Genomic DNA, 24442 nt, shown 5'->3' with positions numbered 1-24442 from the left:
AAAACAAGAAAGGTTACTAAATTGGAGTGATGAAGGGGTTCTCTTAATCTGAAAAGAGGCCTCTGGGGGTACATGAGACAGAAAAGATTGGGAACCACTGGCCTCGGGCACCAAATGACCTAAAGCCGGCACTGGCTGGAAGAAGAATAGATCATTTTTGTCTGAGCATTTATTTTAGTGAACTGGTAATGTTGGTCACCGAGGTTACATACTGTACATAATGGTAGATTTGTGTTTTTATTATTCAATCAAAAATAAATAAATTAAAAAAATATATTGAGACCCAAATAATTGCATTTGAACACTTTTTTTGACTGAAAAGTTATTATATATTTTTTTTTTTGATTGAATAAGAAAGACACAACTCTACCTCCATAGTTACACAAAATATTTCATCTTTGCAGTTACTATCATCCAATGACAGCGGTCAGTGTGTGTGTGTGTGTGTGTGAGCGTGCCTGTGTGTGTGTGTGTGTGTGTGTGTGTGTGAGCGTGCCTGTGTGTGTGTGTGTGTGTGTGTGCGTGCCTGTGTGTGTGTGCGTGCCTGTGTGTGTGTGCGCGCGCGCGCTACTGAGGCTGAGGCTCGTTATTAACGTTAATAACGTTATCTCTCGCGTCACTGCTGTGTCCCAGCCTGAGCCTGAGTCCGGACCAGGACAGAGGGTGCTCGGCTCTACTCCCGGTGCTCCGCTGTCACTCAACTTTATACGACCGCTACACGGAAGAAGAAGAAGAAGAAGAAGCAGAAGAAGGAGCAGCAGAGGACGTGGTGGGAGGTTCGCCTTGATTTGTTGTCACTGCTGAAAAGCTCGCCATTGTTTTTGTTTTGTTTTTTTTAAATCGGTGATGGATGTGTTCTCAGTATCGGACTGTAACCCCTGTGTGAAGGTAAGGACGGAGTTAGCTACTGCTGCTGTGTGTGTGTGTGTGTGTGTGTGAGAGAGTTAACTAACTACTGTATATCAGGTGCTTTAGGAACTAATGACCTAACTAAGTAAAACAAACGGATGTCGGTTATTTCCAAACCACTCGGTGTTTCCTCTTCCCGGTGCGCTCGCGCTCCGTAACACCACCACTCAGCTGTTCATAATCAACACTAATAGACATATATAATTGTGTGCATTACTGTTTACCTTTGCTGTGCTTCATTGGCTCCAGCTGTGAGAGCTGAAACTTGTGGTAAACGCTAACGGGACAGACTAGGCACAAGGCTGCCATTGTACGGGATCAGCGACGGATTAACGGAAATTCCTTTTCTCTGCCACTGTGTCAATGGCCTCCGAGCTTTTCTGTTTCTGTTTGTGCTCCTGTCCTTTAAACGCTTTAACTACTCCTGCTGTTATTATAGTTACATTGAAGTGTAACAGGAAAGCAAAGAGATGCTATGAGGACACATGTGGACGAGCCACTAAATGTTATTATCATCAGGGTAATGGACACTAGTGATTAGTCCACAGAGAAGCTGACACTCATGCTTTGGTTGTTGTTCAGTCTGTCAGACATTTTTATTTTTTTTTGTCACTTTCTTGTGCTTATGACCGGTGATAGATGATGTTTGTCAATTTGAACATATACTAAAAATGATTTGTAAAGAAGAAAACAAATCTGATTTAAATAGAGCATGAACTAGGGCTGCACATTTAATCAAATTTTAATCGTGATCACAATTATTGTTGTCACGATTAAATAAACCTTTTTACATGTTATATTTACATTTAAAATATGGGCTCCTGTTACACTCTGTATTACACAGTGTATTTATTCAGTTTGCCTTTGGTACATTTTAAATTATTGGGTTGTTTTGTTTTTTTTAATTTAAAGCATAATTTTGCACTGTAAACTGTGCACATTTTGTTGTTTAAAAGTAGTGGAACAAAAACAGATTTTTTGCTAACACGATACATCATTGGGATTATAATTGGGATAACAATATTGATCAAAAATAATCGCGATTATAATTTTGGCCATAATCGTGCAGCCCTAGCCTAAACAATATGGGACTTTTAGGGAAAATGCAAATACTGATATTGGGTTTTTTGAAAATCCAATATCTAACACAGGGGTCACCAACCATTCTAAAACCGTGAGCTTCTTCATAGATAATGAAAATAATAATAATAATAATAATAATAATAATAATAATAATAATAATAATGGCTTAGATTTATATAGCACTTTTTTTCAAGGAGACTGAATGTGCGTACAGAAACCATTATTCATTCACACCAGTCACCAATCATACCCTTTCATACAAGGGGCATGGATGAAGTGACTTGCCGAAGGACACAATGACAATGACTTGGATAGAGCGGGATTTGAACCCCCAACCTTTCGGTTACTGGCTACTAACGAACAACTGTTAAATAATCATATAATGTAACATTTGTGAAATGTAACAATTATGTCATATATATATATATATATATATATATAAATAAAACAGAGATGGGCAACTTCTATCAGAGTGGGGTCCACAAAATGTGATTGTCTGATTCATTATCAACATTTATGTTAGCATTTAGAGTAATGACAAATCTGAGCATTAATACAGGAAAGAAATAAGGGCTTTGTCTTTGACTTTTTGTCAGTTTTCTTGTCAACATGGCGAATTTCTGTTGCCTTTTTGTGTGTTTTTTGAGTCATGTGTGTTTTTGTTATGTTCTTTTGTGTCACTGTTGTGTTTTTGCATATTTTGTGCAATTTCGTTGGCCTTTTGTGTGTCTTTGACGTCCTTTTGTATAAGTTGTTGTTTTTGTGGTCATTTTGTGTTTAAGTGGTTGTTTAGTGTGTCTGTCATCATTTTGTGTACTTTTGTTGACTTTTTGTACATTTTGTCGTTTTCTGTGTTTCTGGAGTTTTGTTGGGCTTTATATAACTTTCAACTACACAAATTACCATTTTATTCTGGGGGCCGCAAAATTAGACCAAGGGCCGCATGTGGCCCCCGGGCTGCCAGTTGCCTATGTCTGATATACAGTATAACATACCACAACTCATATACCAAATGTGCAACACTTATAACGTTTGTCACAATGTTTCAGTGAAAATAAACATTTAAAGATGGTTAATTTAACACTAAATCTTTATCATGTGCAGCAGTATTTACTCTACTAAGTACTATCGACATCTGTCATATGTATGTAAGATTTTACATGGATAGAGCTCAGTGGTGACTAGAGCTGCCCCTCACATTGTCCATGCGGACAACCTGGTGCCCGCGGGCACCACGTTGGTGACCCCTGGTCTAACAAATCACTCAATAGCCAATATATTAGGGAGGTGGTGAAAGGACTAGATAATCTATTAATCGATTCTTAAATTTACAAAGATCGATAATTTTCTTTTTTTGAAAATGTAATAGAAATAAGGCGATTGCTGGTAATTTGGATATTTCAGTTACACTATACAATACTAAAGGTGCTGAGGTTTTACTTAAAAGAGAAGCCAAGAAACGAAGCAGTAGACTGATGTTAAATGGAAAATAAATAATTAGCGATAATCAAAAATCTGTTTGTAATCAGAATGGGAATTGAATCGATTAACTGTACATGAACACACATTCTTATAATACCCAAAATATAATTCAAAACAAAGAAGCAAACCCTACTAAATTAGAATCAGGAAATGTATTTAGCAACACTGTCAAAATAAGGACTGTAAAGCCACTGATAAAGAAGAAAAGGTAAACTTATGCAAACCGTATTTGTGTAATATATGTGAAAAATAAATTGAAAAATAAAGTTGTTCATTTGCAAACAGTAAAAATACATCAATTAAAAATAAAAAAGAGGCTAAATGGAACTGTAAATATGCACTTCTCCCAGTGTTGTCATCTCCTTACAGCACTGGGATTAAGGGGGATAAATACTGACAAGTCCAAAGTGGGCAGGTTATAATGCAGAAAGCACAGCACAGACCCACAGACTCGACACAGCAAAAATAGTTAATACATTTCATTTCATTTTCATTTATTTATTGATTTGAGCAGCATATTACAAACTTATTTTACATAATAACAAAACTAAAACAATTGTGTTCAAAAGGAGCAGAAAGAAGTTCAAAGAACTTGTAAAATCTTATCCCTCATCTCTGGTGCATTTAAATCATCACTACATAAACTTTCAGCGTATACTCACGTAAACAACACATGCATGAGTCTATGCTTGTACATTTTTAACAATTGTTTATGGTCGTATAATCAAAGGAAAAAGAAAAAGCACCATTTAAAGTCATACAAATAACAAAGCACATATCTTACTTTTCGTTTATGGTCATACAAAATGTTCAAATGAGAATTTATCGTTTATAGTTATACAAAAATAAATACACCGTACAATAATGAAAAATATTTCCTAAACAAAATGTCTTCATACATTCTTTTAAAGTGTCCTAGTGTTAAGCTTCTTTTAGTCTCTTTATCCAACTAATTCCACAGAGTTACATTTCTTTAATTTAATTTCCTGACCCATTAATCAGCCGAGTTATTGGCTGATGCCGATTAATCATCGATATAGCTAAAATCGGCCGAATTAATCGGCTCTAATAAAGAGATAAATGTTGTGTTGCTAATTGTCACAGATTTGTTCAAGTCTGAAAATGCCAAATAACGAGATTTAGACAGTTACTTTAACAGACCTGAATATCTCAGTTATTACTGATTTATTTACAGTATTCTTCTTCCTGCTACTGTATGCACCATGTGAGTCGCTGCCATAGCAGCAGAAGTAGCATAAAGTAGCAGAAGCCTGTGCTAATACACAATCATTATGCTCTTTTAGCTTGTTAACATAAACGTAGGATCTTTTATCCTATATGTCAAGGTTTTGTTAATTCAGACAAGGTTTTACAGAACATTTTTTTAATCTCCTGACATGTTTTGACTGTCAACTGCCAGTCTTCCTCAAAGGTGATTGCTTTGATGTATCCCTATGAGTTATCTCGTAAGGAAAGCATCAAAGCATCTTTTGATGACTTTCATGTCAAGAGCTTTAACATCATCAGGGATGAGGGAGAATTTTTACTCTCCCACACCTGGGACTCCCTTCTCCAGAGACTATCGGGCGACAGGGGGCGTGGCCAGGTTGTGAGAACTCTCAGGTTGGCCACGCCCAGAATTAACTCATAAGGACACATGAAAGCCATCAGAAGATGCTTTGATGCTTTCCTTACAAAATAACTATTTCAAAAAAGACAAAATGAACTTGCTGGATTTATCTTTCATCCTGCCTTCTTGACTAAAAGCAGTGTTTCCATTTTATTTTTTTTCACAGTAATTAACTGGGTTAATTTTGTGATCATATCTTGTTAACTTCCTCTTCAAGTGACATTTCCATGTTTATTGAGCGATTGATTTTAAAGGATATTTACTGTTAGCTGTAACTTTGCTATCATGTCGTCATCAAAGCCTCAAACAATTGACAGGATGACTATTATTTTGGCACATCTTTTTTGTGATGTGGGTTAATTTGTTAATTTTAAGTTCATGATGACTGCTCATTAAGCCTAAGATCATGAATGCACTTTGGTTTGTTCTTCTTGTTTAAACATTGTTATGAGGTGACTGGGTTTTAAACCGTCGTGAATAGTGAATTAGCATGGAGGAACAAATATTATTTAGAATAGGTCGTTGTTTGTTCAGTGTTGTTTGTCGGCCCTTCTGATGAAAAAGCTTTGGTCTCTTGAATGATCATGAGCAGTGTTCGCATTGAAGACTAAAAAGACTCCAATGACATCCCACAGACAATCAGAGAAGCCCGTAACCCTTTTATATTCAAACACTTGTGGGCACTAAACAAACATAAAGGCAGATTTTCTATTTCTTAGCCCTGCCTTCCTCTGTTAACTTGCACATCATGCACCATCTCCGGCTCTTTCCCCCTCCTCCCATAGAATATGTGGCCAACCAACATGTGGGGAGGTAATCCCAGCTATTAGGGTAATCTCCTCAGCATGGCGATCAATAGGGGCGGGTGTGTGACAACTACCAGACAAGAGTATTGTGGGGGAGACAAATTTTGTGCTAAAGAAAAATTATTTAATCATCTAGATTAGGTCAGGAGACTGGGGTCTAAACAGGGGCTTGTTGCTGGTGGGGGGATGGGAAGAGACAGGACAGGCAGGAGGATGTCAGGGGTAAGGCCATCTCGACTTAGAGCAGCTCCCTTGTGTGTGTGACAATAGGCTGACACTGTGTTTATAGTCTTTCTAATCTGTCGCCAAATGAAAAACAAACCTACAATCACATCTGGGGAACATCAAATGCACTGTGTCGAAGCTCCAATTACTCCTGAGGGGATTTCATGGGAAGAGGGCAAGAAAATGAAAATCAATACAAATATGCAGTACAGCACCTAATCACATGCCTTCAGAAACACTATTTTAATCCAGAAAGAAGGTGATTGAAGCAACAAACGACACATTTTAGACTTCAGACTTTAAATGACTACTCTGAGGTTTGTTAAAATGGAGAAACATAAAAGATAAATAGATTGAGAAAACAGGTCAAAACCATTAAACCCTTGTCACCATGAATCCAGTGTTAAGTGGTAACTTAACACTGTGGGTGAGGGGGCAGTCTAAGAAAAATCCATAATCACAACGTCAAAGATTTTTAATCTTATCTTAACATTTTAAATTCACTTTTTTTTTTTTTTTTACATTTAACAAGAAGTCTAAAAGGTGTAATATTTTGTGTTGCATATTTTTGAAAATAAAATAGCAAATACTTTTGAATGGCTCACAAAGGTTGAACATTTCCATTTAAATATTTGGCTTGATTTTTTTTTTTGGAATATTTCTGTTTTGAAAAGTCTTTAGTTTGCTTTCAGATATCTAGAGCTATTCAACACCCAAACACAATACATCGACATATTAATCACATTGATGGTCATTATCTATGCTTAACAAACCTGATTACTATGGTAGTTACATCCACTACGTGTCTAAAACAAGTTTTCCACAAAAACTTTTTATCGTAACCTTGTCATCTAAACATCGGTCCTAACTTTAAAACCAAAACAATCTAATTTTCTTTTATAAGTTCTGTCTGCCTTTTATTAAAAAGAAACAGTTGTATTTTTACATTTTACTAGGATACTAAGTATACTGATGCATATTGATCCTCACAAAGCCACAGCCTCATGTTATGGCTCTCCTGTTAGCTAAACTTAAATAGATAAATTGAAAATTAAAAAGGATTTCTTGGTTGTTTACAAAGGGGTTCCCCAAAAATGATGAGCTTGCCCTTTGACCAACACTAACCAGTTGAAGAAGTGTGCACAGACACTGGTAAAGTGTCCAGATGGAAGATAGGAGGGATGAGTAAGGCGTTCACAGATCCCTTCTGTTCTGTCCCATTGAGACTGAGGGAGAAGAGATTGGATGGGCTGGAGGGAGTCGGGTTACTATCGGCCCATTCTACTCCAAAGAAGCGCTGGTGTAAAAGATGCAATACCCCTCTGGGAAACTTAATCCAAACCCTCCTGCCAGCTGTCACTCTCCTGCTCCATGGTAAAATCACTAAGCAGGTATCACCTTACCATTCTTCAATCCTTACTTTAATGTTAGCAGGAAATAAGGAATTATTCTCATATTATTACACGTGCATCTAGGAATTAGGCAAATAATTAAAGTTCTTAACATTGATGAAGAATTGGAGCCAGGTTAGTACTTTTTACATCCCATAATTACAGAATTTCAACTCATCAGGTTAGTTTTAATTTTCTTTAGTTATTTAGGACTCAAGTGTTGTCTATGTTTAATAAACTTATGATTTAAAGCTGCAGTATGTACGTTTTTTGGCATCATTTTGTCAAAAATCCAGAATAACCCTTCAGCATATTGTAATTCAAAGTGTTCTCGGAGGACACTAGACCTCTGCTCCTTCTCTTAGCTCTGATTCAAGCTTATATATATATATATATATATATATATATATATATATTAATATTTTTTTGAGAGTTTAGTTATTGCTCAACATTGCATTATTGCAAACTGAAAATCAAGTTTTAATAAAAGTCAGTTAAAGCTAATTTTACATGCTCGACCCATCTATCCAGTGATCTATAGTCTCGGTCTGTTGAGGTTTTACACGCATAGGTTGAGACCCAAAATTAGGATTCAGAACAGTTTTCAGTGCCTGAATAGAAAAAAAAAAACGTAATCTCTCATTTTGAGTTATTTAGTTTGCTTCTTTTTTAAGGTAACCATACTGCGATATTTTAACTTAATCTGTAAGTGCGAACTACTCCATCTTTTCAATAAATAAAATTGAGGAGTTAAAAATGTCCATGATTGATTCATGTATGGATGATTCAATGGTGGGTCCTCAAGCCAGACAATTTGAGATGAACTGGGTTGATGAGTGATGGATCTCACAATTATCAACAGTAAGGATTTCTCGATCCGATAAAAAACAAGTATGGGATTGTACAGGTTCAACTAAAAAAAATTGAATATCATGAAAAAGATTAATATTTTTGGTCACTCATTTGAGAAAGTTAAACCCATATATGATATAGTCTCATGATACAGAGTGAAATAATTCACTCTTGGAATTTTGATGATTATGGCTTACAGATAATGAAAACCCAAAATTCAGTGTCTCGGAAAATTAGAATATTACATAAGATCAATAAAAAACGGATATTTTAAACAAAAATGTAAGGCTCTAAAAAAGTATGTTAATTTGGTGTCTCTCACCTTCCTCTTGACAATAGCCCATAGGTTCTCTATGGGGTTCAGGTCAGACCAGTTTGCTGGCCAATCAAGCACAGTAACACCATGGTCATTGAACCAGCTTTTGGTACCTTTGGCAATGTGGGCAGGTGCCAAGTCCTGCTGGAAAATGAAATCAGCATCTCCATAAAGCTTGGTCAGTAGAAGGAAGCATGTAGTGCTCTAAAATTTCCTGGTAGATGGCTGCGTTGACTGTGGACTTCAGAAAACACAGTGGACAGACACCAGCAGATGACATGGCAGCCCAAATGATCACAGACTGTGGAAACTTCACACTGGACTTCAAGGAACTTGGATTCTGAGCCTCTCCACTCTTTCTTCAGACTCTTCTTCTGACGTTGTTCATGAGTGCTTCCTTCTGCTGACCAGCTTTATGGAGATGCTGATTTCATTTTCCAGTAGGACATGCTCAGCCTGAATAAATAAAACAAGCACTCGCACACATAAAAACACACACTAACAGCAGATACTGCCCCCGCTTTCAGAGACGGTAAACTGGGGAAGAAGTTTCATAGAAGAAACTCACAAGTTTTCACCTTTGTGCACAAATGTGAGTGAAATAAAACTATGTCACATAAAGCAAACAACTCTTCAGTGTAAATGATACGGATAAAACAATGCAATGGGAGTATCTACAGAAAGTTTCATCATGACAATGACGTCATTGATCGGATCGGCAAATTAAGACATTATACAGCCGATCACATTAATTGCATAAAATGCAAAATATCGGTCGATCCGATATAGCCGATCAGATCGGTATAAAGCCTTAATCAGCACCATGCAACAAAATAGAAATATGATTTGCAGCAGTAATTACTTAAGAAGGGGGTTCTTTAACTTTTTCTATTTCCAGTTTCTCAGAAGATTAACTGCTTAAGCATTATGTCACATTCCAAATATTTTTAGTTATTTTTTTATCTGGTGCATTGACTAACACAAGCTATTTGATGACGTCCCTGTACAAAAGGCCCAGTGTATTACTATTCTGGATTTTTATAAATTAGTTTTTATGTAAAGTAGGTTTATCAGGGTTAAACCTAATTATATCTAATTAATTATTATTATCAAAGTATTTCAGAGATTTCTGGCCTTTCAGGTGAGCTTCAATAATGATGTTGCTAAAAATATATATGACCCAAAGCACTGAGGAACTCAGTGTAGTAAACTTTACACCTGGATGGTGGATGATACTTTAATGTAAAAAGCACTAACAGAGTAATAGACAAACATAAAAGGAGACAGTCAGAGGAAGTGAGCTGACCTTGCCATGATAATCTAATCCCTGTCGAGAGTGCTTTTTTTAGAGAGCAAGTTAATGCCAGCAGATTATACTCCAGTGTCTCCCACACGAGCCAATCCACACTGAAAAGAGATTGGGTCCACGGAGGATCCTCAGACCTCCTGCATCCGACCAATGAACAATAATGATGTGCACTGATGTTGAACAACATTCCTAGAAATCCCATCTCGTCATCTCTGGCATTCTGCCTTCAGTGGCACTCTGTGCTTGAATTCTCATGTCTGCGTTAGGGCCATCATGACGTTTACTTCCACAACAGGTAAATCTCTTTGGTTCTCTCTCTGACCAATCGTTGATGCTCTATTGTGCATCCATAATAAAAGGCCACTCATTGAGCAACTCATCTCATGCAATGAAGAGTAATCCCTGTGTATGTTGTGTAACCGAGTGGAGAGTTGGCCAAGGAGGGGGATGGGTACAAATGTGTGCAACTTTGTCCGTGCTTGTGACTGTTGAGCTCATGGCTGTCTAATCTTTTAGGTACATTAGTCTGTTCGCCCACAGTAGTGTGCTGCTTGACTCTTTTTCCTGCAATTGAATCATTCTAGGAACACTACAGGCATTGTGTAACACTTGGAGTTAGTTAGAAGCCAAAGAATGGATAATGCTGACTGGGTTAGAGAGAAAGCTACAGGTCAATCAACATTCATATACAAGGGCGTGGCTAACACTGCACAAATATATGTTTGACTGCTAATTCTTTGACTTTTTTTGTTAGTATTTTTGCCCTCTTATTATCAGAGGGCCGGTCTAGCAATCAGGCCATCTTGGTAGAATAGAGAAAATGCCTCATTGCTGTGTCCTGCTGTAGGCATTCGTGCTTACACTATAATCTTAATAGGCATGCAGGAAAAAACTGGAAAATCAAGCCTAAATTAGCCATTCTAAATGACTTTGTCATACAGTTTGCTACGAGATTATCAACATGTAGCACCATTGTGGTGGTTATATTTAATTCTATTCTGACAATGTCTGAAGTCACTGAATTTTGGGTTTTCATTATCTGTAAGCCATAATCATCAGAATTTCAAGAAATGAAGGCTTGAAATATTTCACTCTATGTGTCATGAGCCTATATCATATAAGGGTTTGACTTTCTCAAATGAGTAACAAAAAATATTGAACATTTTCATGATACTCTAATTTTTTTAGCTGTACCTGTAGATATATAGAAGAGGAGACGAAGTCATCCTGCATGCCCTGTGGTAAACCTATAGGTTGCGCTTTGATTTTCTATTGTGTCAAACATGCTTAATTTGAGTAATTGAGTATTGTTATTAATTTTATATGTCAATGCTCCGGATGAGTGGAAGGCAGCGTCACTCTGAAATCACGCAAAAATTTGTAGTGCACGGTTTTTTGTGTGATTTGACCGTTTGCTATCATTTCTAGACATTCAACCACTCATTTTACTGGGAAAACTGTTGTGGAAATGCATTAGTGAAAGGTTACTCTGTGTCATATAGCTATTTCCATTTTAAGAGGTTAAATCTGGCACAGGGAAGTCTGAGGTGACTACATTTGGAGGGAGTCATCTCAGAAGGCACACGATCTGCACACTTGCTTTAAAATGTTGAGACAATAACAAAATCGAAAGCTTTTCTGTTTTGCTGGCACATCAACCTGTGTGCCTAATATAGTCAATATGGCTGACTCACTGTATGATTCCTATTACTCCTCTGAAGGTTATTGTTGCAGGAAGGAAAGGGAGCTTGGTGATGTGATGAGTTGTGTCCCTGTCTCACAGCACAAACATCAGTGCTTCTGTTCTTTCTGCATGGAGTTTGCAGGCTCTCCTAGAGCATGCATGATGTTCATGAGCTGGCTTTTCAAAAGTGTGTCTGTGTCTGTGTAAATAATACACTATCACTCTAATCAGTGAAGCTTTTCATTCTTAGTGAAGGAATAATGCCAAAACTGATGCTTTTGCAGCAAATTCTTTAACCATCTTATGCTGCAATTTTTCGATTGTGTACCATTGTTTATTGGGATCCCCGTTAGCTTCCACCATAGTGGTATAGCTAGTCTTCCTGGGGTCCCTAATTAAAAGCAACAAAATATTTACAATAAATATACAATAGTAAAAGCAGAATAAAATACAAATACACTAATAAAAAACGGTAATAGAACAATACATGTCCTGATCTCACATGTACAACAGGGTTTTTAGTGGTTTTTTTATATACATGCAAATTTGTTAAGTTCCTCAGTTTTTCAGGCAGGTTATTTCATAGTTAAGATGATAAAAATAAGACGGATTTTTGTAGTAAATATTGTTTTAGGCCGATCAATGACCAAAGTCATGACTAGAAGCACGAGTCATAGAATGTGAGTGTGTTTGGTTTACATATCGAATATTTTCAAACAATTAAGCTGATTTACAGGTTAGGAATATTTTCTTTAAAAATATTAGTAGGTAGTATTGTATTTTGTCTTGGAGCATAGGCCAAGACAAGGTACAATGCATTTCTTTAATGCTAGTAAAGTAAGGAGACTAATACTAGTCAATAGTCTTCACCCGATTTGTATTCTAAACAGACACTGAAAACAGTAGAAATGAGGTGTGGCTTCATGAGTCACTACAGCTTTTAACACTAGCATAAGGACAGTCACATGTTATCTTCAGTCAGGGGTATTCTGGCACACGTTGGTGGATGTGACTATTTGGATGACTCCAGCAGCACATGAACACACATACTCACAAAAGCCCATATGCATTCGTAAAGCTCTCACATGAGCAAAGCGTAGGTATGTATACAACCAGCCTGGATTGATAGAAATACCAAAGTATTCAGCTACTATCGGACATGCCTTTATTACCTAATCAGATATGGTGTTAGACTTGGCCGTCTGTGCCAGATAGCAGTGTCTATTTCTAGTTCACAGCAGCAACCAGGCACACGAGCAGAAACATAAACATGCAACACACAAACAGTAGATATTTTCACGCTCACACATACACACACACACACACAGACACACACACATATACACCACAGCACAGCACAAGGGCTCTCAGCATCAGTGCCCTGACCATAGGGAGTTAGTGCTGAGCTGGTTGGGACGTCAGGATGAATCAATGTGAGGACAGCTGACTGGACATGCCTATTCATCTGCCAAAGAAAAGAGAGAGTAAAAGGGAGCGAGGGATTGTAAAAGAAACGAGCCGAGCCCTGGAGCAACATGTTTGGCGATCTGCGTTACTTTACAGACCCTCCAAATGGCTTAAGAGTGTTCATGGAATGAAAGCAGAGGAAGTAGATAAGGTAGAGCTCATAGAGGGAGGGTTTGAAATACATTTTATTTAACATACAACTTCAATTAGAATGGTATACACGTGAACATGTAGTAGCTTAGTCGATATAGGCATAAGCCCGTACTGTAGAGGCAACTAACTTCACTCTGATGGCCTGTTCATTCCCATCTGTTGCCCTCAGCTCTGTGACTATATCCCCATTGTGTTAACTCATTACATTCGCCTTAACCTTAACCCCATAATTGCCACCCTCCAGTTTCTCTTGCACATCCTCCCCCTCTTTGAGACAGCGTGCCACATAGCCCATGTACTAATCTGACAGCGTCTGCCTACCAAACACCTGCCACGTCCAGAAAAACCTCTCTAACTCCTCCATATTGCCTGTGTGATCCCCATTCCAGCATTAGCAGATCAGTGCATGCATGTTGGCTGATCCGTGTGTGGATTGCAGAAACAACATCATTGGACTTTCTTTATTCTTATTCCATTAAACTACAAATCAGAGTCAGGTGTCTATTCCAAACCCTGATGTGAATGCACACCTAGTCTTTTCTCACATTGAGACACCAGCAAGACAAACAAGAGTGGTTCTTTGTCCTGCCTTTTTTTGCCCAGACATGGATTGAAGATGGTGATGTGCAGGACCAGGCCTCTTTAGTTTAACAATAACTCCCTAGACCCCCTAATGAGGGGTGGAAGGCCAGACATGAGGCGAAGTGACAGTTCTAGTGCGGTCAACACAATAGCAGGTTTTTCTTTTGAGTGCCTTGCTGGCTGTGTGCTGCAGAGTACCTTCTTTCACTGAAACAGTCCCAAGATTCGTCTTGTTTGACCGACAAACATGTTCATGCATTTCTAGTTTCACAAGTAGGGCTGCAGTTGTCCCGAGAAGTTTACAAAATTGCTGCACATCAGAAACACAACAAGGAAAATCAGAAAAATGTTGGTATTTCCCTACATTTCAGGTATTATAGAGAACATAAAGAGGTCTTACACCAGGCAAAACTTAAGACAGTATTAACAATGATCTTTACTAAAGCAGGTCATTTCTACCTTCACCCTTAACCTTGCAGCTGTCACACGTTAGAATCAGTGCTGTCTGCACCAGTATGTGTGTAAAATCAAGTTTGTTGATAATGGATTATTGATCGTGAATTGGACTGAATAGCCCCTCAGGGCTCGTCCTGGTTGGCCAGGAATGAATACATCTTTTCATGCTTCACTTCACACGCTCAATTTAGGTTCAGGCAACCAAAGGACTGACAGACAAATGCATGTTGAGACACTGACCCGCACTCTAATATGTACAGACAGGCATTAGTCCAAAATCTGTGTGATGCAAATAACCTCCGTGGGTTCCCTCTGTTTGTTTTTCTTGTCTTTTTACCTCACATACTCAGTCATACCTTCAGTGTACAAAAAGCATTTGTTCCCAATGTTTATTCAGATTAAAACCTGCCGTCTCTTCAATCAGCTAATTCCCTAAGCCTAAGAAAAAGACGATCAGACCTTTGTTGGTTTTTAAACAACAGTGTGGTACTTAGTCATCAGGTTGTGACTTTACCAAAAGGGTAAAAAGAAAGTTTAACTACTTATTGATGCAAATGATCAACAGCCTTTGCCTGCTTTTGTCTCTTTGACTTTCAAATTTTACATCTACAGTGACCTTTATACCTAATTTTGTAATCTGGCATATTAGTGGATGTTGGTTCATGATAGAAACAAACAAAACTTGTAGGCGTTATTACAGTACCATTTCCAGCTTTGTTAATTGGATTTTACTAGACCGAAAGTTTATCGTAAATTTGGAGTACTTTGTAGCAATTATTTTGAGAATATTGTATTTATTCAGCAACAAATGTGTGAATATTTTAATGTTTTTGGTTAAAGTAGTAATAAAGCCATTCACAGATCAGGCCACAGAAAATTGAAAAATAGTTTTGTAATGCTTTTTTTTGCTGCATGTTAAGTCAAGTAGGGTTTTTTTTTTTATTATTAATGATTACAGTTTTCTAATACAAATTCCTTCAACAAAGCATATTAATGACCCAAGGAAAGCATGATGAAATCATAAAACAAAGCATTTTGACATTGATTATAAAGCTGTGCAAGTAATGTGAATAATACATAATGAAATGTCTTTATTTTCAGGTCCTCTTATGAAACTGTGATGCAACTCTGGGAAGACAATCAGAACATGTGGATGCCAGTGCTGTGATATGCTCTGCGTTTTTTAAAGATTCACAAACTAAATAACATCCGGTTTGGCCCATCAGTGGCCTCGTCAGTGGAACACTCCTGAACTAGGAAAGGTAATGGACACAAAGGTGAAGGAAGAAGTGCCACAAAAACAAGCTAATATGGAGATGGAGGAAAATACCACATCAGGCCACACCTGTGCAGTGTGTGGCCGGAGCTTTCCTCTCCTCAGCTCATTGTCTCAACACATGAGAAGACACACTCGTGAGAAGCCTTATGAATGCCCCTACTGTGAGCACAGAACAGCCCAGAAGGGAAGTCTGAAGGCTCACATTCGAAGCCATAAACTGGGCCTTCTTACCTGTAACCTCAGTGACAAGGAGGGTAAAGGCGATCAAGGCGAGAAGAACGAGGTAGAATCTCCTGCACCTCTAAATATAGTCAGCACAACTCAGAAAGCTCATAAAGTGAATGGGAAAATGAAGAAGGAAGGCGCTAAGAAGAAAGTAAAGAGTAAAGGGGGCAGTAATGGGCTGCAGAGGGTTGACGATGGACCTTTTACCTGCTGCATCTGTGGTGAGATGTTTCCTCAGGTACTGCTCCTAAAGACCCATGTGAAAAAGCACAGTGGACCCCAAGATCACGGCTGCCGGATCTGTGGACGCCGCTTCCGCCAAGCTTGGTCTCTCCAGAGTCACATGCGCATTCATCGGATCAAAGGGCAACTGAGAGGCAGCAAGGGTAATGACTCACCTCCCACCATCAATGGGGTTCCTCAGGATCCAGCATCACTGACTAATGAAGAGTGCCTCTATGAACTCTGTGCTGGCTGTGGGAACTTCTTCTTTGACCGTGAATCCTTGAAGGCACATGAAAGGTTACATAGACCAAACCCCAGATCTGCGCAGACAGAGAGTCCACCAAATAAGAATCAGAAAGCATCTAAGCTGCATTTTTTAGAAAGCCTGAACCTCAAATGCGTTGAACAGAAAGCAGCTCCTGCAGAAAAGTGCCTTGGGAAACGGATTCCAGAGTTAGACCCTGTTTGTAGTTACCAAGCATGGCAATTAGCCACAAGGGGGCGTCTGGTGGCACCCTCAGATAAATGCCTGGGTTGGGAGGAGACACTAGCTGAGGCAGAGGTGGCATATGATACAGAAAAGGGTGAATATGTCCCTTTAAAACGAGATAAAAAGAAAAAGCAAATGGACACCTCTAGCCAGAGCGCCAAGAAGAAGAAGAAGAATGCTGACCCAGGCCTTGATCACAAAGAAAGTGACAAGAAGATATGCCAAAAGGACCGTATCTTGCTGAATGGACTTGGTCATGCATTTTATGAGGCGATGCATGCCAAGAGACTAAAAAACAGTCAGGGCTCTATGAAACAGAACAAAATAAGTGAAAACCAAGACCTGGAGGGTAAGTTAAAACTTTCTCATTAACAATGATCATTTTTTGGAGTTGAATTGATGCTGTCTGCATTTTTTCATGCTGTGTTTGTAGATGTGATCATAGTGAAAGTAGTTGGTAGTGCTCAGATAACTTAAACTCAAATAATATCCAGGTTAAAATTATTCACTAATACCTGAGCGTAACCTCGTCCTGTGGGAATGGGAGACCTCTAGTGGACTACTGAGTGCACTGCAGCTGGAGTGTGCAACTTGTCTATATCATAGACTATTTTTTATTTTTTTAATTTATTCAGTTTATTTCCGACATGGTTACATTCACTTTTTTTTTTTTTTTTTTTACATTTTTTGTACATGCCGAAAAAGGAGACGAGAGAAGCAGTTTGCTTATCCGGGTCCCGTCCCCTGTTTTACCATCGCAGATTTACATGGGTTTACATGTCTAAATATATATATGTATGTATATGCCATTACTCATATAATAAATTAACATCTATTACAGACATAGGCAACTGGCGGCCCGGGGCCACATGCAGCCCTCGGTCTGTTTCTGTGTGGCCGACAAGACAAATCCAGCAACAATTGTAATTCAAGAAATTAGAAGTAATATGAATCCCAATATAATACACAAAATAACTCAAAAAAATATTTTTGGTCACTCATTTCAGAAAGTCAAACCCATAAATGATACAGGCTCACACATGGTGTGAAATATTTCAAGCCTTTATTTCTTGAATCTTTGATTATTATGGCTTACAGATAATGAAAACCTAAAATTCAGTGCTCCAGAAAAATAGGATATTGTGAAAAAGTTCAGTTTTGGAAAGTCAATATTTTATGGATATGATACTGTTTTGAACAGTTTGAGAGTGTTTCAGAGCCTAAGGTGTGTGTACATATACAGTTCATGAAGCGACAACAAAAACACAAAAAAGATTCCAAAAATTCATAATACACACAAAACAACCACCTGAATTCATAAAACAACAACAATTACACAAAAGACAAAAAAATACTGAGAAATTACTCATAAATTAGACAAAATGCCAGCAGAAATTCTCAAAATGATAGATAAATTTACAAAATGACTAGAAACTCAGAAAAAAATACACAGACAACAAACAACAAATAACCTCCCTTTGTTCTTTCCTTTGTTAATGCTCAGATTAGTCGTTATTGTTTATACTGCCATGAATGATGATAATGTGGCCCCTGCATCAGAAAATCATATTTTAGTGGCCTCGCTGTGATAACAGTTGCCTATCCCTGATATATTACATAATAATTTACACTACCTATTTGTTTTACTGTGTAAATATTTGTTAATGCATCCTGAGAAAAGATAATGGATGAATTCAGAAGTACTCATTTTCTTATGGTTTTTAACTTTGCCCTTCTTACTTTCAGATAATGAAGCCTACTTCTGCGAGCACTGTGACTTCCACACTGTTGATGCCTCACTGCTCAGATCTCACGTACACATGCAGCACCAGGACTCCGTGGGTGCACAGAGCAATATCAAAACCACCTCCAAAACCTCCAGATACACGGACTACCTCAGAAGCAGGAGTTTGTTGCTCAGTCAGCCATACTGGAACCCGTACTCTTGTCCTCCCAACAAGGAGTTGCTGGAGGCGAACGTGAAACTGGAAAAATCAAATGGCGCTGAGGACAAAGGTCAGGAACAAGGTGACGTGGACTGCCTCCTCAACCTGTCGTCATTACAAACGGCAGAAGATACCAGGAGTGTTCATCATTCTGGAAAAACAGAGGGCCTTATGAAGCATCAATGTTCATACTGTTCCCACACTAGCACCTATCCAGAAGTCCTGTGGACCCATCAGCGTGTGTCACACAGAGTGGACTGCCACCGCTCCATGATACCCAAGTGGGCGCCCTGCACGAACAGTCTAAAGAACTTTAAGGGGGACATTTCCCAGTGGAGAAGGACTGGCCCACCTCCATTTCTGGAGGGCAAAGACTGCCCAGCATCACACACTCCACGAACACAGCGCACACAAGCACCAGATTCCTCCAGCCAAAGCAGCAGCAAGCACTCAGCCCACAAGACCCAATCAGGAAACCAAAAGTCTGAACCTCCACTGAAGGACTCCCGATCCTCAGATGGTTCACATTCTGGTGGGAAAGCAGGAGTCCCTTCCCGAAGGAAGTCTGCAGAGCATTCCCGACCTTCAGCAAGGGGAGGACGCAAAGACTGCAGTGCTCAGGCTACATCATCACACAGCATCACACACAGAAAGAGTGTCACGAGTGTCCCACCTGCAAGTAGCCCTAAAAACAGAGACAGCAACAGGGCTGCTTTGGAAGGAAACTTCCCACAGGAAGGCTTGGGCTTCATGTTGGCAAGAAACAATGGCGGGACAACTTCTAACAGTGCAGATCGACTGCATTCCCGCAGGCAGTCCAATGACTTCACCTCAAGTCTTAAGGGTCCTGATCTGTGGGCTGCCATGAACATGTGGGGGTTGCAAGGAAGCAATGCATATTTAGATGCACTTGCTTTTGCTCAAAGAAAGAGTGAAGCAGGAGAAACCCCAATGGACATAGACATTTTAAGTGTTTTGAAAAACTACAGCCCTCATGAGCTGGCAGCGCTCTATCAGCACTGGGGTTTTATTGACCCCAGACTGGATCCACAAGGTGAGTAGACAGACCAGTGCTGTGTTCTACGCACTAGTCACGAAAATCAAGCCACATTTATTGACTTTAATTTGTTCTGGTAAAACGCTCTCTTCCTTCACAGCATTGTTCCAGTTCAATGGAGGTCTTGCAAATGGCGTTCATTCGGCTTCAGAAGCTTCCAAACAGGTTTGTTTCCATTGAAGTTGGGTAGAAAAAAAACATGAATTAAAAATTGTGAAAAATGAATTAGCCCCTTTAAGCTAGTACCTGGTATCTGCTCCAGGAGCTGCAAAAATCAAGTATAGTTAAGAACGTTTTAGATTGCAGCACGTGCTGTTAACGTTTTCCTCATAGATTGTTGCTGCTAAGTGCCAGACTGTTTGAAGTCCTTTACAAAAACTAAAAAATGATTTGTATATGTGCCTTTGTAGTATAATCTAGTTTAGGTCAATCTACCAAGAGAATATTTCACAAAATTAATCATAACATTTTTTTGACACATGCACTTTGTGTTTCTTTTGGTCTGCAGGACTTTGTTCTTAATAATAATTTTGTTTTGCTTTTCTGCAGATGAACAGCCACGCCACTTCCTCCTCAGGATCCCTCCACAAAGGAACGTGAAGGAACTTTTGCTTTCCTGTCGGTTCCAGCTCGCAGTAAAACTACACAGCTGATCTTTGAATCAAAAACAACAGCCATAACCCCTGAAAGGTCACAGGTTCTGGATGATGCACAATGTATGCAAAAGCACTGAGAAGACTCTCTTAATTCTTGACTACTGTATGGTTGCTTAGTTTGAAGTGTATTGTAGATATGTGAGGCCATAGAACATGATTCATGGAGCCGTTTTTAACGTGTTGTGCAAACGAGGGAATAACGACCAATGACGGAGGAAGAATGATCCAGCAAAGCAATAGAAAATACCAGTGTTACTTGAAACTGAACGTGTCATGCAAATATCTGTTTCTGTATCAGTGTTACCGTTAGTTTCTTGTTAAATAATTCTGAGGGTTATTTTGGGCTTATTTATCAGAATTATCTGATCTGGGACCAGGTTTGGGTCGATGTGCCAGTTTTCTGTTCATCAATGTGTTGTAAGTTGAAGTTTATACATGTCCTGCTGAATTTAAAGTCAGATCCCACAGCTTGTCAATGTGAAGGGAAACGGTGATTATTAATGTGAAAGTGGAATTCCAAAGCAATGACTGTTTGTTTTTTCTCTGCTCAGAAAGGTATAAACGTGCATTTCTCTCATGGTGTGATAGCGACTTAGCAGTTTCATTTTGTGCTTGTTTTTTTTTTTTTTAGACGTAGGAAATATTGTGGTAAGAATATACGGATGTGGCCCCTCATGGTCTTATTCTGCGTTGAATGTACCTCATTCTCTGTTATGTGTTTTGCAAATGTTCTTTAGTGTGTCTACATTTTAGTTGTTTTTTCAGGGTATTCATAGAGAACTAGCCATCAAAATTCTGAATTCTCTTGACTCTGATCTGTGTTTTTTTTTAAAAAAAAAATAAATACATACTTTTAAATGATTGTTTTATTTAATGGTCTTTTCGTTTGCTCAGAGTGAAAGAAAGGACTTGTTATTTGTATCGGACATATTTGTTAACTACTGCAGAAAATACTATTGAGTCTGCTGATTTCTTTCTGAATGGAAACAGGCAGACTAATGGTTAAAGTGAAACTCTTTATAGACTCCTGGCTGTTGTATGTAAACATGTTTAATAGGGAATAAGGATGTCGCTGCTAGAATTTATATTTTCACCAAATTCAAAGTTTTGTCTGACTCTAGTGTGGCTTGAATAAAGCTGATTCATGTTGACTCACGACAATGGAGCATTTATTATTAATATTTTCAATAATAAAACACACAAACGTGAACATAGAAGGTCCTCCCTCTAATTGCACTGTCACATGTTGTGCTTTAAGGTATTCTAAAGGCTTTTTTAGAAAACAAATTTGACTAAAGATTTGACTTGCACACAATCAACAGTGGTGAAATAAGCTAAACTTATACAAACTATTATAATATCCATAACAGAGGGTTCATATTTTTTTTTGTCAAAGCTTGTGTTTGCGTTGGACAATTAAATAAAAGTAACAGTTTAAAGCAGACATGGGCAGCTAGTGGCCCGGGAGCCACATGGAGCCTTCAATCTAATTAAATTAAAGTAATACAGTAAATGCACAACATAAATTCAAAAATATACAAAATTACATTAAGAAAATATATAGAATAACTCCCAAAACACACAGAATGGCAACAAAAACAACCCAAACGAGAGCGAATTACACACAAAAAAACTATTCCAATAGCACACAGAAAATGACCACAACAATGCACAATAATACACAAAACGACTCCCAAAACTCTCAGAATGGCAACAAAAACGAGAGAGAAATACACAAAATGACAAAAACACTAAAAATGATTCCAAAAACACACAAAATGATTCAAATAACACAGACAACACAGAAAATCACATTAACAATACACAAAATGACAAAAAAAAAAAAAAAAAAATCACAAAATCACTCCAAAAAAACTCAAAATGGAAACAAAATCACAATAAAAATACACAAATTCTATGGAAGGAAATCTGTGCCATCGGATTTTAAATTAAAATTTTTCGCACTGAATTTTTAACACATTTTTGCATCAAAATCAGACTTTGACTTTGAAAAGCCATCGAATTTCGAGCACTGAATTTTTTTTGCCCATTATTTTTTTTTGAATGTTTTTTTTAAAAAAAAATCAATGTAAAAAAAAAAAAAAATCAATGTATCAAAAAAATTCAGTGTAAAAATATTCAGAGTCAATATCCGGGTAACCACGGAGAAGCAATCGATCCCTGTATCAAATCATCCAACTCCAAAACATACAAAATAAGAACAAGAACAATATAATATACAAAATTATTAAAGGAAAAAATATACATAATGACATAAATATTGATAATATGGCCCCCTGATCAGACAATCCCATTTTTGAGGCTCCTGCTTTCTGCAGTTAACAGATTACACCAGCAGAGGGCAGCAAACATTAAAAAAATGAAAGCATTGGAAACTACATCTCTTGACATTGACCACCTGCTCTGACATATTTGTTGGAGTACTTCATGATCATTTAGATGTTCTCAGAGAGAACATATGAAGCAGTGAGTGTAAGTATTGGACACTAACACTGATATGTCTTCAGTGTCTTGCGTAAGAACCTTTGATTTGTCTGTAGCAGAGATGTTAAACTCCTGTGGTTTAGGGGCCAAATAGAGACCAGTTTAACGTCAAAAGGGCCGCACATTATGGGTGGGGAAATGTATAAATAATATGTCAATGATGTAAAGCACTAACAATATCCAAGCAATAAGCTACTGGTATCAGTTTCTTGATTTTGTGACCAATTTGTATTTATTTTGGATACATTTTGTAGAAAAATTTGAGGAAAATTGCAGGATTTTGAGGAATTGAGAATTCTTGTAACAATTTGAAGCCCTGGCAAATACTGTGGAGTTTCATTGAATTTGTGTATTTGGAGATGAATCACGTGGTAATTCAGACAATTACTCATGATTTGTCATTTTCACTTTCTCCTGTGGGCCAAATTGGATGCTATAAACGGCCGGATTTGGCTCCCAGGCCTTGACTTTGACACATGTGGTCTATAAAACATCATCAGCTTAGAAAGGAAAGACATTAACTATTGAAATTTAAATTTCACTTTCAACTTGTGAACTTCATTTTTGAAATGAAAAAGCAATGAACTTGAGTTCCTGAGAAGCAACGACACTATAGTAGAGTACAGTACACTCAGGCCGTTGCTTAATAAAGGTGTTGGTTTTCTAAGTAATGGATCGTGCATGCACATGACCTTATCGGGTTGCTTTGACCCTGAGGATGTAAAAAAGAAAAAAGAAAAAGAGGCTGCACTCTTGTGTAGCTCATTGACAGACAGGACATGGAGAACTAGTCAGACTGTGTGTGTCAGTGTAGACGCTGGTGTGCCTGGGTGTCCTTGTCACAGTATGTTTGTCAGAGACTCTTGTTACATCTTGGTGCAGTGACAGCATCAGTTTTTGCAGCCTAAAAGACATCAGAGATCATGTTTGCAGAGCCACCAGCGAGAAGGGCTGAGAGTTGGCACTGGCCACAGGCTGTGGGAGTCCATGATGTCGCTACGTGGCTCAGAGCACCACAAACACTGTGGCATATGTCGAGTGACAGGGAAATGCCTGGATGTCATCGAGCGGAGAGGGGAGATGGGCTGGTGGCCGATGGGAGTGACATCTGTCGGCTCCTGATCTCTCTCTGTGTGTGTGCATGTGTGTGCGTGTGAGTGTGTGTACATGCTACTCCTTTGAGAACTGGTTTCAGATGTAAACTTTATATCTAAGGGCTGTGTTTTCTTTCTTTCTTTCTTTTCTTTTTTTATACAAGATGTCTCTTTCTGTTGTTACAATATTGTTCAGCATCGACCTTCAGAATCAAAGCTCAACAAAATGGAAATCTAATGTTAAGATAAAAGTAGGACAAAAAAAAAAAATAGGACCAAACTGAGATTCATACTCAAGGATTACGTAATTTAAATAAAAGAAAATTACAGATCTTAGATATTCATATTTTTTCTTTGTCTATTTTTGACAATTCTTTTTGACACTTATCCAATTTTTGTCTCTTCTTTACTTTTTTGGCCACTTTCCATACAAATAAGCTGACTTTTGCCCAATAAATACTACTTGTTTTCCTACATTTTGCCTTTTTTTGTTCCACATTTTTGCCCTTTGTCACTATTGTTTGCCACATTTTGCCATTACATACCACCTGAATCTTCTTTATTTGCTTATTTTTAGCCACTCTTGACTGCTTTTGGCCCATTTTAGTCACTTTTCACTC

General features: G+C 38.2%; 1 protein-coding gene across 1 annotated transcript; it reads left to right on the top strand.

The window, feature by feature from the left end:
• The first annotated feature begins 582 nt into the window (after positions 1-582).
• LOC114472694 (zinc finger protein 516-like) lies at positions 583-21180 on the top strand. Its single transcript, XM_028462012.1, has 5 exons — positions 583-888; positions 15447-16913; positions 18311-19564; positions 19668-19732; positions 20117-21180. Exons 2-5 carry the CDS (start codon positions 15611-15613, stop codon positions 20165-20167), a joined length of 2673 nt encoding a protein of 890 aa, XP_028317813.1. The 5' UTR covers positions 583-888; positions 15447-15610; the 3' UTR covers positions 20168-21180.
• The last annotated feature ends 3262 nt before the right edge of the window (positions 21181-24442 follow it).

This window comes from Gouania willdenowi, chromosome 11 (genome assembly GCF_900634775.1).
Source record: "Gouania willdenowi chromosome 11, fGouWil2.1, whole genome shotgun sequence".
NCBI classification, from domain to species: domain Eukaryota; kingdom Metazoa; phylum Chordata; class Actinopteri; order Blenniiformes; family Gobiesocidae; genus Gouania; species Gouania willdenowi.
The sequence above is the reverse complement of the archived record's forward strand: the minus strand, read 5'-3'. Positions and strand labels throughout refer to the sequence as shown.

Coding starts and splice junctions, on each gene's coding strand:
- LOC114472694 (XM_028462012.1), top strand. CDS start 15,611: ATGGACACAAAGGTGAAGGAAGAAGTGCCACAAAAACAAGCTAATATG. Junction 19,565..19,667: donor CCCCAGACTGGATCCACAAG/GTGAGTAGACAG, acceptor CTTCCTTCACAG/CATTGTTCCAGTTCAATGGA. Junction 19,733..20,116: donor CTTCAGAAGCTTCCAAACAG/GTTTGTTTCCAT, acceptor GCTTTTCTGCAG/ATGAACAGCCACGCCACTTC.